This window comes from Lemur catta, chromosome 11 (genome assembly GCF_020740605.2).
Source record: "Lemur catta isolate mLemCat1 chromosome 11, mLemCat1.pri, whole genome shotgun sequence".
In the NCBI taxonomy this organism is placed as follows: Eukaryota; Metazoa; Chordata; class Mammalia; order Primates; family Lemuridae; genus Lemur; species Lemur catta.
In genome coordinates, this window is record NC_059138.1 from 54,786,904 (window position 1) to 54,800,806 (window position 13,903).

Sequence of the window (13,903 nt, forward strand, 5' to 3'; positions counted from 1 at the left end):
ATCCCCCCCGCCCCCGCACTCCCCTCCGCCCCCCAGCCCGCGGAGCACGCTGGGATTTGGCGCCCCCCTGCTCTGTTCAGCCTATATAAGGCTGCCAATCTCCGCTCCCGGTACACGCGCTTCAACTTCGGTTGGTGTGTGTCGAAGGAACCTGAGAGCAGCGGAGAAGGTCCACCGAGCCTCGAGCCTCCCGAAAGGTCCGCTGAGCGGGCTCGCGTCCGGAGCCACTCCGGGCTGCGGAGCACCCAGTGGAGCCCACGCCTGGCTCAGGTGTGGGACCTCGTCCATCCTGTCTTCGCAGAGGAGTCCTCGCGTGGTGAGTATGCGGTGAGGATTTTTTTTTTTTTTAAGATTACATTCATTCCCCGTTCTATCGGGAGCTGCAGGAGATGGAGTAGCGCCCAAGAACGTCTCCTTGCAAACCTTGTCACGCCTTCACTGGCTGTATCCCAAAACAGAGTGGGGAAACCAGTCCTTCACGGGCTTTGGTTTCCAGGATCCAAGTCCCGAAACGGGCTGTAGACAGATATGAGCTGCGGACAGTTAATGAGCTGCAGACGGACATGAGCTACAGACCTATTTGCAGTTTGCTCTTCAAATGTGCTACCAAGTGTGGCTCGCTACAAACTGATAAGCGCTTCATGCGCTAAAAACTGATTGATGAGCGCTTCGTGCGCTACGAAATGACTGGCGCTACATGCGCTACAAACGGATGGGCGCTACATGCGCTAACAGACTGATGGGCGCTACATGCGCTACAGCCTGGCGCTTCATGCGCTGCAGCCTGGCGCTTCATGCGCTACAGACAGGCGCTTCATGCGCTGCAGCCTGGCGCTTCATGCGCTACAGACAGGCGCTTCATGCGCTACAGACTGATAGGCGCTTCAATTGCGCTACAAACCATTATGAACTGTAGCGATATGAGCTGCAGAATGAAGACTGATTTGCGCTTTAAATGCGCTACAAAATCAGAGCTGCAGAAGATTAGCGCTACAAAAGCGCTATAAAAATGATAACAATTAGCTCTACAACAGCGCTTCATTGCGCGACTAGGCACATGAACTGCAGAGGTACATGAGCTGCGGAACAATTTACACCTAAAAGGCGCTACAAAGTGATAACAGCTGCAGAGGTACATGAGCTGCAGACTGTTTTGCGCTACAAATAAACCAGATATGCAGGGATATGAACGGCAGAGTACTATTACTCTGTCTTCTTAGAGGGGGACCCCACCCTTTCACCTTTTGGAATGGCTCCCACTATATTTTTCTGCGGGATGGTGCTTGGCATGATGGTGCTGTTAGACAAAATGGAGCCTCTGGTAAAAATTAACGTTTAACATTCTGCCCATAACCATTCCTGCTATAGCAATGGAGTGGAAGGGCGCTAACTTGAGTGGAAAAGGGAATCTTTTGGTGATGGCAGAGCTGGCTGCCTCCCTAGTTGGGGAGACTGAAGTGGCGATGTAGTTGTGGTGGCGCGAATTGGCGTCCAGCAACAGTTTGTGGAAACTGTCAGTTTGCTGAGTATGGGGGGGTATTGGATCTGGGGGTGATTGCTCTTGCTGCATGAAATGAATCTGGCTGTTGGAGGGTGGTGGGAGGGGTTCTGGGAGGGGGGATCCTGGGAGAGGCGTGCAAATACTCTGCAGCCCTGAGCAGCCAGTCTCAGACCTGCCCCGCCCATCCTAGCAAGCGTTCTCTGCAGTATCACCCTGAGCACGCTTAGCGCCTCCCTGCCACCCTCCCCAGCGCCTACTCTGAGCGCGCCTCCCCGGCAGCGCGCCTTCACAGAGCGCGCCTTCTAAACCCTGCCTCCCCAGGCCCCGCCCCTCCCTGGCCCGCCTCCTCTGAGGTGTCCTGCCCAGACCCCGCCCCTCACTGGCCCACCTCCTCTGACGTAGCCTGCCCAGACCCCACCTCTCCTTGGCCTTCCTCCTTTGGGCTGGCCTGTAGCCCCGCCTCCCTCAGAGCCTCTCTGCGCCTGCGCACTGTGAGCCCTAGCCCCTCCCATCAGATCCATCTCCTCTGCGCTTGCGCGCCTTTCTTGCCTGAGCCTGGCTGCTCGGCCCCACCCCCCTGCGGTTTCTCTGCTGTGCTGGTTTTGCTTTTTGTCCACTAGTATCTAATAAATAATAAGAACAATTAACAACAATAATTATTATACCTGGCATTTGTGAGCACTTTTAATAAGTGCTTTGCATATATTAAGTAACAATCTCAAACTTTAAACTCCTGGTAGTGGGTTATGAAGGGAACTTATAAGCTGACATGCCAAGTGCCTCTAAAGACAATTTAGCCAAATGTCTTTATTACAAATGAAAAATAAAACTTTTATAATTTCACATTCAAGTTTTTTTGAGACACTAGTGGACCTACTGGAATCAGATGCTTTGGTGGATACAAAATAAGGAACAACTTGAGCTTGGAGTTTGAAGTGACCTATTGGTGCTGCTGGCTTGACCTCTGGAGAATGAGGCTTTTATTTGTGTATCTATGAAGTTGTTTTTTTTTTTTTTCTTGGAACTCTAGGGGATTAGCCCTGGCTAACTTGCCTACATATAATAAATTATGCCTGGCATATCGTAGGCATTCATTAAATATGTTAAATGACCAAACTAAATTGGTTTATTTGGTGTCTGCAGGTCTTTTCTGGTTTCTTGCTACTATTTCCTATGGTGCTTTGCTGTCCTAGGTTGCTTTGCTCACCTTATCTCTCACATATTTATTAGTATCTTTTAAAAAAAATATGTATTTTTAAATTTCAGTAACATAAGCTGTAATTATAAAACACCTAAATTAAATTTTTCCAAATAATTAGCTTTTTTCATAAAAAGCTAATTATCCAAATAATTAGCTTTTTTCATAAAAAGCTAATTATCCAAATAATTAGCTTTTTTCATAAAAAGCTAATTATCCAAATAATTAGCTTTTTTCATAAAAAAAGCTAATTATTTAAATTTTGGGCAAGTGGATTATTAATGGTACATATTGGTATTATTTAAAATTTGCATACTGTAACATAAAGTGGTTACATTACAAAATATAGATTGTTTCAGCTGGCATAATTAAACATCTGAGTAAAAAAAATCATAACTGCCAGTCAGATGTACCATGTAAACATTATGATTCTAACTGAATGAAGACATTTTAAAACCTGGTTCTATATATTACAAACCATGAGCCAGGACTTTGTTAAAGGGGAAAGTGGGAGCTTTGGCTCCCAAAAATCTGTCACCTTCCCCCTACCCAATCCCTAACAATCTATGGAAAATATGTGTTTAACATAATTACAGCTTTCCCTCGTCTTTGGAAATTGTGTATCTGCATATTAACAAGGTTCAAAACAATAGTAAAAACATGTGCATATTAATAGGATTTACATTTTATAAATAATTTACAATATTACTCAAATTTGGACATTTGAAAATGCAAAACAACTAAGAGTTGCTTAATGAAGTGTCATTTCCTAATGGGACGTTTAAGTATTGTTTTTGGCTATTATTGCTCTTTAGTGTGTTTGTGGAATAGAAATTTTTAGAAGTCATTGTGAAGAGTCAATAATTAATCAACTGTATTTAATTCCTAAGTAGACTAAAAATGAAATCATTACCATTTAAAGATGGCATTTGTCCCAGGCAGCTTGGCTTTATGAAGTGTGTCCTTTCAATTTTCAGGAATAGGACCTTTTGACCCCACCTCTCTAATCCAGGCCCTGCTAAGGGGTAGTTTAAGGAGTCATCGTTCTATAAATTAAATTAAATTCTCCTTCTCCAGATTAATTTATGCTGCCCCAATTACTGTTTAAACATATTTATGCTTTACTTACACTCACTGTTAACCTCCCTGCCCTCTACCTTATTACTTTTAATGGATAAAGTGTTCTGCCCTGGGCAGTTATCTCTTTTAGAACTTACAGTCCCACCACAAAATTGGAAACCCCCACCCCCTAGCCCACCCTCTACCCCATCCAAACCCAGTGAGGGGCTAAGGCCTAGTATTGGTAAAGGTCACAGGTCTTAAACTGGTGACCTTGCAGGCTAAAGTAGGCCTTGAATTTGTTTGACCAGCACTGTATTAAAAAATGGACTTGAGTATCTTGGGACTGGGGTGGGGCATGCATCCCCAAGTTACATAATTGCAGCCCCTCCCTATTATCTTAACTCTGGTCTTTTCTCACTTTTAAATTACTTTCCTGTATACCAAAAGCATTTGAATTTTTAACCCTTATTGACCTTTTGTTGCCCTAACAATATAGTAATTGTTTACTGACTTCCTAAAGTATTGTTATTTGTCTCCTAGCATTGTTTTTTGCAGATATTAAAACCATCAGACCTGGGCTTTCATAGAGCCCACCTCACTGGGTGTGATTGACATATAGGTTGTTAACCTTCCTGACCTGGGTCAGGCTATACCAAGCCATGCCATGAATGCCCATTAGAAAGTTTTGTCTCTGTGCTTTGAAAGTATTAATGTCTAGATAGCAATAAATGGTGCCTTAGTCACCTGACCTTTATTAGTTCTTTTTTAATGGGACATTAAAACTCTTAATGCAATTTTTATTTATTAAATTATGTTGTGCCCTTATGTCATCAGGGTCACCAATACAATATATTGGTTTAAGGATTTGGAAATGAGACTAAATGCCACAGGTTATGATGTGTTTATTGTGTCTTCTAATTTTTTCTAAACTTGAATATTTTATCTTGAATGTCTTTTGTACCCTAAGTTACTAAAGTAATTAATTAAGTAGCAGATTTACAACTATTAAAATGGTATGCTAATTTCTGTCCCTTCAGGACCCTACTTGCTATAGCCAGTCCTTGGAGAGACCACCAGCAACACAGGACATAGGGAAAGTGGCTGTGGGTGGTGGGTTTGGGGCAGGGCAAGGGCCTAAACAGTTGGGGGGAGGGGTGTTAGGAAAGGGTGAGAAAAGGGATATTTCTCTACCCCTCAGGGCCCTGGGCGGAGGAACACAGACATCAGTTATGTTTTTAAACTTTTGTTTGTTTAAAAGTTCTTAAAACTTTGTAACCTAAAAGTTTTTAAAACCTTGTAACCTAAAAAGTTTTAAAACTTTGTAACCTAACTTTTGTTTTTATATTTTTAAACTTTAAAGTATTTTAATATTTTAAGTTAAAAAGTTTTTTGAACTTTTTTGAAGTTTTAATATATGTGAATTTTCCAAATATAGGATTTGGATTTAACTTTGTAACCTAAAAGTTTTTAAAACTTTGTAACCTAAAAAGTTTTAAAACTTTGTAACCTAACTTTTATATTTATATTTTTAAACTTTAAAGTATTTTAATATTTTAAATTAAAAAGTTTTTTGAACTTTTTTGAAGTTTTAATATATGTAAATTTTCCAAATATAGGATTTGGATTTAACTTTGTAACCTAAAAGTTTTTAAAACTTTGTAACCTCTTATATGTATATTTTTAAACTTTAAAGTATTTTAATATTTTAAATTAAAAAGTTTTTTGAACTTTTTTGAAGTTTTAATATATGTAAATTTTCCAAATATAGGATTTGGATTTAACTTTGTAACCTAAAAGTTTTTAAAACTTTGTAACCTAAAAAGTTTTAAAACTTTGCAACCTAACTTTTATATTTATGTTTTTAAACTTTAAAGTATTTTAATATTTTAAAAAGTTTTTTGAACTTTTTTGAAGTTTTAATATATGTAAATTTTCCAAATATAAGATTTGGGATTTGAGATTATTTAAAATAATTAAATTACTCTAAATGCACTTAACCCTATTTTCAGGAAGTACACAGACACTGTGTCAGGAATTTTTATGTGTGATTTATTGTCATCACACTCATACCATGCTTAGAACAATTAACTACTTCCTCCCCCCCCCCCCCCCCCACATATACATCCACTCACCCCTAGGAGTACAGCCCTGTCCCACTTTAACATTACAAACCTTTGGTTGGGGCTGTGCTGACCAATCTTGATAAAAAAACAGGGATTGCAAACTAGTGACCTGCAGGACAAAATAAAGCCCTAGATTTGTTTGACCAAAACAGTATTTTTTAAATATATTTATATATAATGTGTGATATATATCTTTATGCCCATGTTGCTATAGTTGCAGCCCCTCCCTATTTTAATCCCAGTCTTTTTACACAGAAAGTTACTTGTTTTCTGATTAATAACTTTATTAATATTAGCTAACAGTTATTAGATACTATATGATTTACCTGCATTATTTAATTAAATCCTCTTAAAAAGTTTGAGGTACACTATTATTGGGCTTCTTTGAATGTCCTGTTTATAGCCTAGCCCTTCCTAGGAAGTATCAATTAATATTTCTTGAATGATTGCATAATGAGGAGGAAACAGACATATACCTGTTGCTGTTCATTGTTATGGTCAGAAAGACAATTTAGACAGTCCTGTGGCTTTTGTAGTGGTGGTGGTTGTTTTGATTTGTTAATCAGTTATCTTCTCTGTAGAGGTGGACCAGGGTCATGGCAGTTGGCTGGAGTGTCCCCTCCCCAGGGCTATTGAATACAGGCATTGTGATTTCAATATTGCCTTCTTTTTATGTGGTTCCCTATTGGTTTGAATATTAGCTATTTTTTGCCTAACTTCTCTGATAGCAGGTTATTATTTTGGCTTTAATTTGCATAATTTATTTGGTGTCCATGTTTGCCTTGGAAGTTTCTTGCTTTGTTCCTTGGGTATAAAACTACTTGTTTGGAGGGTCTCAACATTCTTTTATAGTCTGTAAAGGTAAGCATACTATTGATAAAGTTTATGTATTGTTGAATCATAATGAACAGGTGGCTTTTGAGAAGGAAAGGTCATTTTGGACATTAAAAAGTAGTGTACTTTTTGTTATCTAGTGTCCTGATTGATAACTTCTTTCTCTCTAATTCTGAGGGTTTGTTTACTTTGTTCACTAATTATTAACGTAAGCAAGTAGAGCAAGGAGATGATTTAAATATTAAATCTTTTTTGTCTGCATTGTGTGGCTTTGAATGGATTAGTTCAATGTATACATTTATCTTCATTTGCAGAAATAAGCGGATTTTGAAAACAAAGAGAAGAAGGGGTGCAAGAGGGGGCCAGGATCCAGGCCTCCATCCCCAAAGAAGTGAAGTTGCTGCCGGGAGGTCTCCTCCCCGCCCAACCATCGCCATGGGTCCCGCCGACTGCCCACCTCCTCCTCCTCCCCCTCCCCCCAACAACAACAACAACGACGACAAGGACAAGCCCAGCGGCCATAAGAGCCCCTGCGTGCCCAACATGACCGAACGCAGGAGGGATGAGCTCTCTGAAGAGATCAACAACTTAAGAGAGAAGGTCATCAGACAGTCTGAGGAGAACAACAACCTGCAGAGCCAGGTGCAGAAGCTCACAGAGGAGAACACCACCCTTCGCGAGCAAGTGGAAGTGGAGCCCACCCCTGAGGAAGAGGATGACCTCGAGCTCCAGGGAGCTGCAGCTGCTGCCATCCCACCCCCTCCGATCGAGGAAGAGTGCCCAGAAGACCTTCCTGAGAAGTTCGATGGCAACCCAGACATGCTCGCTCCTTTCATGACCCAGTGCCAGATCTTCATGGAAAAAAGTACCCGTGATTTCTCAATTGATCGTGTCCGCGTCTGCTTCGTGACAAGCATGATGACCGGCCGTGCTGCCCGTTGGGCCTCAGCCAAGTTGGAGCGATCCCACTACCTGATGCACAACTACCCAGCCTTCATGATGGAGATGAAGCACGTCTTTGAAGACCCTCAGAGGCGAGAGGCTGCCAAACGCAAGATCAGACGTCTGCGCCAAGGCATGGGGTCTGTCGTCGACTACGCCAACGCTTTCCAGATGATTGCCCAGGACCTGGATTGGAACGAGCCTGCGCTGATTGACCAGTTCCACGAGGGCCTCAACGACCGCATTCAGGAGGAGCTGTCCCACCTCGAGGTCCCCAAGACGCTGTCCGCGCTGATCGGCCTGTGCATTCACATCGAGAGGAGGCTGGCCCGGGCCGCCGCCGCCGCCGCTGCCGCCGCCGCCGCCCGCAAGCCGCGCTCCCCGCCCCGGGCGCTGGTGCTGCAGCAGCCGTCCGGCCACCACCAGGTCGACCCCACCGAGCCCGTGGGAGGTGCCCGCATGCGCCTGACCCAGGAAGAAAAGGAAAGGCGCAGAAAGCTGAACCTGTGCCTCTACTGCGGAACAGGAGGTCACTACGCCGACAACTGTCCTGCCAAGGCCTCAAAATCTTCGCCGGCGGGAAACTCCCCGGCCCCGCTGTAGAGGGACCTTCAGCGACCGGGCCAGAAATAATAAGGTCCCCACAAGATGATGCTGTCTCGTCTCCACACTTGCAAGTGATGCTCCAGATTCATCTTCCGGGCAGACACACCCTGTTCGTCCGAGCCATGATCGATTCTGGTGCTTCTGGCAACTTCATTGATCACGAATACGTCGCTCAAAATGGAATTCCTATAAGAGTCAAGGACTGGCCAATACTTGTGGAAGCAATTGATGGGCGCCCCATAGCATCGGGCCCAGTTGTCCACGAAACCCACGACCTGATAGTTGACCTGGCAGATCACCGTGAGGTGATCTCATTTGACGTGACTCAGTCTCCATTCTTCCCCATCGTCCTGGGGGTTCGCTGGCTGAGCACACATGACCCCAACATCACCTGGAGCACTCGATCTATCGTCTTTGATTCCGAATATTGCCGCTACCACTGCCGGATGTATTCTCCAATACCTCCGTCCCTGCCGTCACCGCCAACACAGCCGTCACTTTACTATCCAGTAGACGGATACAGAGTTTACCAACCAGTGAGGTATTATTATGTCCAGAATGTGTACACTCCAGTAGATGAGCACGTCTACCCAGATCACCGCCTGGTTGACCCTAACATAGAAATGATACCTGGAGCACACAGCATTCCCAGTGGACATGTGTACTCACTGTCTGAACCTGAAATGGCAGCTCTCCGAGATTTTGTGGCAAGAAATGTAAAAGATGGCCTAATTACTCCGACCATTGCACCTAATGGAGCACAAGTTCTCCAAGTGAAGAGGGGGTGGAAACTGCAAGTTTCTTATGATTGCAGAGCTCCAAACAATTTCACTATCCAGAATCAGTATCCTCGTCTATCTATTCCAAACTTAGAAGACCAAGCTCACCTGGCAACTTACACTGAATACGTACCTCAAGTACCTGGATATCAAACGTATCCCACGTACACCACGTACCCGACCTACCCAGTAGGATTCGCCTGGTACCCAGTGGGACGCGACGGACAAGGAAGATCACTCTACGTGCCTGTCATGATCACCTGGAATCCGCACTGGTACCGCCAGCCTCCGGTACCACAGTACCCCCCCACCGCAGCCGCCACCCCCCCCCCACCGCCCCCACCACCGCCTCCATCCTACAGTACCATGTGAATACCTGTCATGTCCTTGAGGATCTCTGCCCTCCAAATTGATTCCTGTTCAGCTTCTCAATCAGTGACTGTGTGCTAAGTTAGGCTACTGTATCTTCAGGGCCACCCCGGACTGGCACACATCATATGTCTGCTAATCTAACTAAAATAATTATCAAGTTTACTTTGCAGCTAATCCTGGAAGCCTGAAAGCTCTGTCACCATCTAAATTATAGGCTGCTAAATTCCTTAACATTTACAGAGAAGCTGATGCAAACACAGGAAATGCTGATTTCTTTACGGAGGGGGAGAAAAGGAGGAGGAGGAGGACATGACTTTCATTGCAGCTTCGGTACCCTCACTGGAGGACCGAAGCCTTTAAAGGAAGCCACAAGTACTGGTGCAGCATGGAAAGGCTTCCGTGATTCTCCTGCTGCACCTCTAGAAACTTCACCATCTTCAAACTCCGTTTGCATGGTTCCGTCAACTCTCAAGGAGCAGCAACTCGACTAGTTCTCCCGGAAGCCGGCAAAAAAACCCTATGGCGTGAAACACCTCAAGCCTGAAAAGAAAGTGTTCTCTCAGATGGATTCTGCAACAGACAACACAAGAGTTGTCTTCAATCCAGTGGCACCTCTGGTGTCTCCTGGACGATTTGTGCTAACCTGGGACTGCCTGACTTCCTTTAACCTGGTCCCTTGCTACTACCTTGAACTAACCTCTCTCTTTTAATTCTTTACTACTGCCATGAACCCTGCTGCAGGATGTGTGTCATCTTCCTGCCTGGTTGCTGAGACTCCATTTTTGCTGCTGCACACGGAGATGAGAGGCAGGCTTCAATTGCCAAAACATGGTTTGAGCAGTAGAAAACAACATGGTTTTATTTCAAATTGTCATGGAGAGGACTCTGATGGTGAAGTTTCATTTTTCATCAGCATTTTCTATCACGTATTCATTATCACCCACTCTTATTCTTGCATGCTTAAATACTTTAAAACTTTTAGCTGTGGTAGTGTCCTTTAACAATGTTTTAAAGTGGTGACTATGCTTTCAAAAATTTCCATTGAATTACAAATTCTTACTGTTAAACTAAGTAAAAGTGATAATGTAGTGTGAGATACTTCTACTGTGAACTTCTTAAAACACTGTGAATGAGAGGCTCCTCAGAACTGGAGTATTTGTAAAGCAGTTCATCTTCAGTCTTCAATTTGAAAATCATATATAATTTCACTTCAATCAATTGGGCCTTTAAAAATCACACAAAATGGTAAACAGTTTCAAAGAAGAAACCTAATTGGCTATTTACTTAATACAAAACAACACTTTTTTTCTTCAATGGAATCAGAAAGCTTGTCAATCACTTGTGTTTTTGAGTAGTTTTAAAATGGTGCGTTTGTGCTTCTAGACTATTGTGAGATGTCATTTCAGTTTACCTCATACCCCTTCATTCTCCATACATTTGAGTTCAAGTTATTCTGTGTCAAATTTATGGTTGTCAAGTGATCTTCAAGCTGCAGAGTGCCTAGAAATGGGCATGGTCTGCAGCCCCTGCATGTGCACACGGACATTTGCCACCACTGCAAGCAAAAGTCTGGAGCGTTTGGCCAACGACAGGAACAGTCAGGGAGCGCATGGTGGTGTGGGTTAACAACTCACAAAGTCCCTGACACATTGACTGTTTACTGAAGCTTGTGATTAACTTTTTGGCAGTGTGTGCTATGCTCTATTGCTATATGTGCTATCTATAAATGTAGATGTTAAGGATAAGTAATTTTAAATATATTATTCTATAGTATTAAAGTTTGGCTAAGTTTCCTTTGGCTAAGTTTCCTTTGGTCAAATTTCCTTTGGGTAAGTTTCCTTTCACTCTAATCGATTTATTTCATTGCTGTTGATCAAACTTTTGTTAATTGAATCCTTTAAATTTTTGTTGGCATTTTCCACCAGAAATGCCTTTTCATAAGAAAGGAAAAAGCAAGGGAATTTGATGTCTGAAGAAGTTAGAAAGGGAGCAAAGGTGAGAACTAGCTAAGGTCATTATGCTAGGATATTGAAACAGAGAAAGTTTACATACATTTCTGAAGGGTCAATTTAGTGTGAACAATGAGGTATTTGTCTTAGATGTCGGAAAAAGGAGAATTAGTTTGATTAAATCATGTGAAGTATTACAGTGAACTTACAGGTGCACAAAATAAGAGGGGCACATCTATAGGGTGCAGTTTGGAATTCTGTTTAAGTTTGCAGGTACCTCTTGGACTCCTGAATTGATCCAGTTGTCATCTACAACAAACATCTCATATCAGATACAGTTCCAAGATTGGCAACAGAGAACACCCTGCTGGAAAAAGACCTGGATGGAAATGAAGGACCACCTGCAGAAATGAAGAGCCCAGAGGGAATCATGCTACATTTTCATCTAAACAGAGAACACTTATCTGATGGGACTGAAAGTTCTTTGTTGTTTCAGATTGTAGAATGCTGTTGAATTGGTCTGTGGAAAGTTGCATTGTTTTTATTTCTTTGTGTAATCACTTTAAGTAATAGGGGATCTATGTAATCATTTTTGGGTGGGAGGGACTATTAATCTTAAGTAGGTGGGGTTATTTAGAAAGTTAGAATGATATTATGTATTAACTATCTCTAAGTGGACATGTGTACTTACTTGTGACCTTTTACCCTGTAACTGCTACCCTTAAAGATTCCAAATAAACTCGGGGGGAACTGCAGGGAGATCAACCCATTTAAAGTGAATTGGACATGGATAAAACCCTAGTGGGAGAAAGTTCAAAGGTGATTGGATTAACAATTTAATAGAGGCCCTAGATAGATGGATAGGCACCCTTTGAGAAATTTTTGCTGGAAGGAAATTGATCACGATGGATGGTAAATATTCATGGAAGTTATAGGAAAGTGATGAAGAAACACCCCTGCCAGAACCCCTCCCCCTACCCTGCCTCCTCTCCTTACCCCTTCTTCAAACTATTGCTGTATTCTCTTTACTCTGTAATGCTTTCTATTTACTAATACTGTATTGCTGTTATAATAAAAATTCAATAAAGATTTAGTGGTTAAGTGCAAACTGTGTCCTGATCCTTTCAGCGTCTGCCATCATCAAGGGAATGGGGTGGGGGATTGGGGAGGTGGGGGCTTCGGAAGAAGGGTTGGGGAGGATGGGGTAGTGGGGAGTTGGAGACCTGGGAAGAGGGAGTAGGGAAGTGGGCAGGTGGGGGCCTGGGAAGAAGGGGGTGGAGAAGGTGGGGGTAGTAGGGAGATGGGGGCCTGGGAAGAGGAGGATGGAGAAGGTGGGGTAGTGGGGAGGTGTGGGCCTGGGGAGAGGGATGGAGAGGGTGGGGTAGTGGGGAGGTGTGGGCCTGGGGAGAGGGTGGGGTGGGGTTGAGTTTGGAATGGGGGATGGTGGTATAAAGAATATATAAATCATACAACTCACTATCAATTATATAACCAGAAAATTCCATGCAATCAACCAATTATTCCAGCTGTAAAACTTTAACATATAAAATAAAGCCACACAATTAATAGCAACTCTAGTGACATAATAGGGCAAACTTTAATATCAATTTTACTTGAAATACTTGAGATTTATTAATAGAAAATTATAAAGTATTAATGAGGACATAGAGGAAGACATATCAAATGCAGTAGAGATGTGTGGGGAAGCAACATGCATATTTATTTTTATACCAATTAACACTAACATATCATCTGTGAGATAGTGAAATTCATCTAAGGAAAAAGTGGCAGATAGGACTCATGAAGCCCTCATCCTAGCAGATTTTAAAATATAATGACTTTAATCAAAGTTAAAGAATAATAAGTTGCCCATAGAAAATCTGAAAAAAGTACTCTTAGTGTTCTAATTTCAAAGGGTTCGTGTGACATGGTAATTACATAAACATAGTGGTTTATTGGGAAGATGATGATTAAAAGGAAAGATCTAGGGCTAATGATGAAAAGACACGACTAAAAGCCATCTTCCCTCAGAAGAAGGATACCCTGAGTAGCTGTTCGTGTAGCAGAGTTCACAGACTCCAGTGGTTTGCAGGGTGGTGGGTGGGGTTGAAAAAATATGGGAGTGAGGGTGCTCAGCCAAGAACCAACTCAGCTATCAAATGGCTGCTTGGGGGGTTACTTATAATTTAAACAATGTGGCATCAAAGTGATTCACCAAATCACGTTGAAAGAAAATTGAAATGTCCTATTCATCCCTATTCAGTTACACCTAGACTCCTCCTCCTCCAGACCCCCACTTCTCACCATAATCCATGTGATTTAATAAAACTTAAAAAAAGGTGCCGAGCCTCAAGGTTATATTAAATTCAGTTACATAGCTGGGATCCCAAGGCTAGTCCGGAACATTAAACTTAACTTTACACAGCAGTAGCAATATATTTTTTAAAAACTTTAATGAAGGAAGTGATATAAAGAAACTCTCCTATCCAGTGTAGTGGACACCAGTAATTAATCAGAACACCTGTTTAAAATGAGGA

At 42.6% G+C, this 13,903-nt stretch overlaps 1 protein-coding gene across 1 annotated transcript; it reads left to right on the plus strand.

The window, feature by feature from the left end:
• Positions 1 to 39: 39 nt before the first annotated feature.
• PEG10 (paternally expressed 10) lies at positions 40 to 12,474 on the plus strand. The gene is given in 3 exon segments (XM_045564599.1): positions 40 to 316; positions 7,033 to 8,234; positions 8,237 to 12,474. Coding segments are annotated over 2 exon segments (2,262 nt in total). The 5' UTR covers positions 40 to 316; positions 7,033 to 7,153; the 3' UTR covers positions 9,418 to 12,474.
• The last annotated feature ends 1,429 nt before the right edge of the window (positions 12,475 to 13,903 follow it).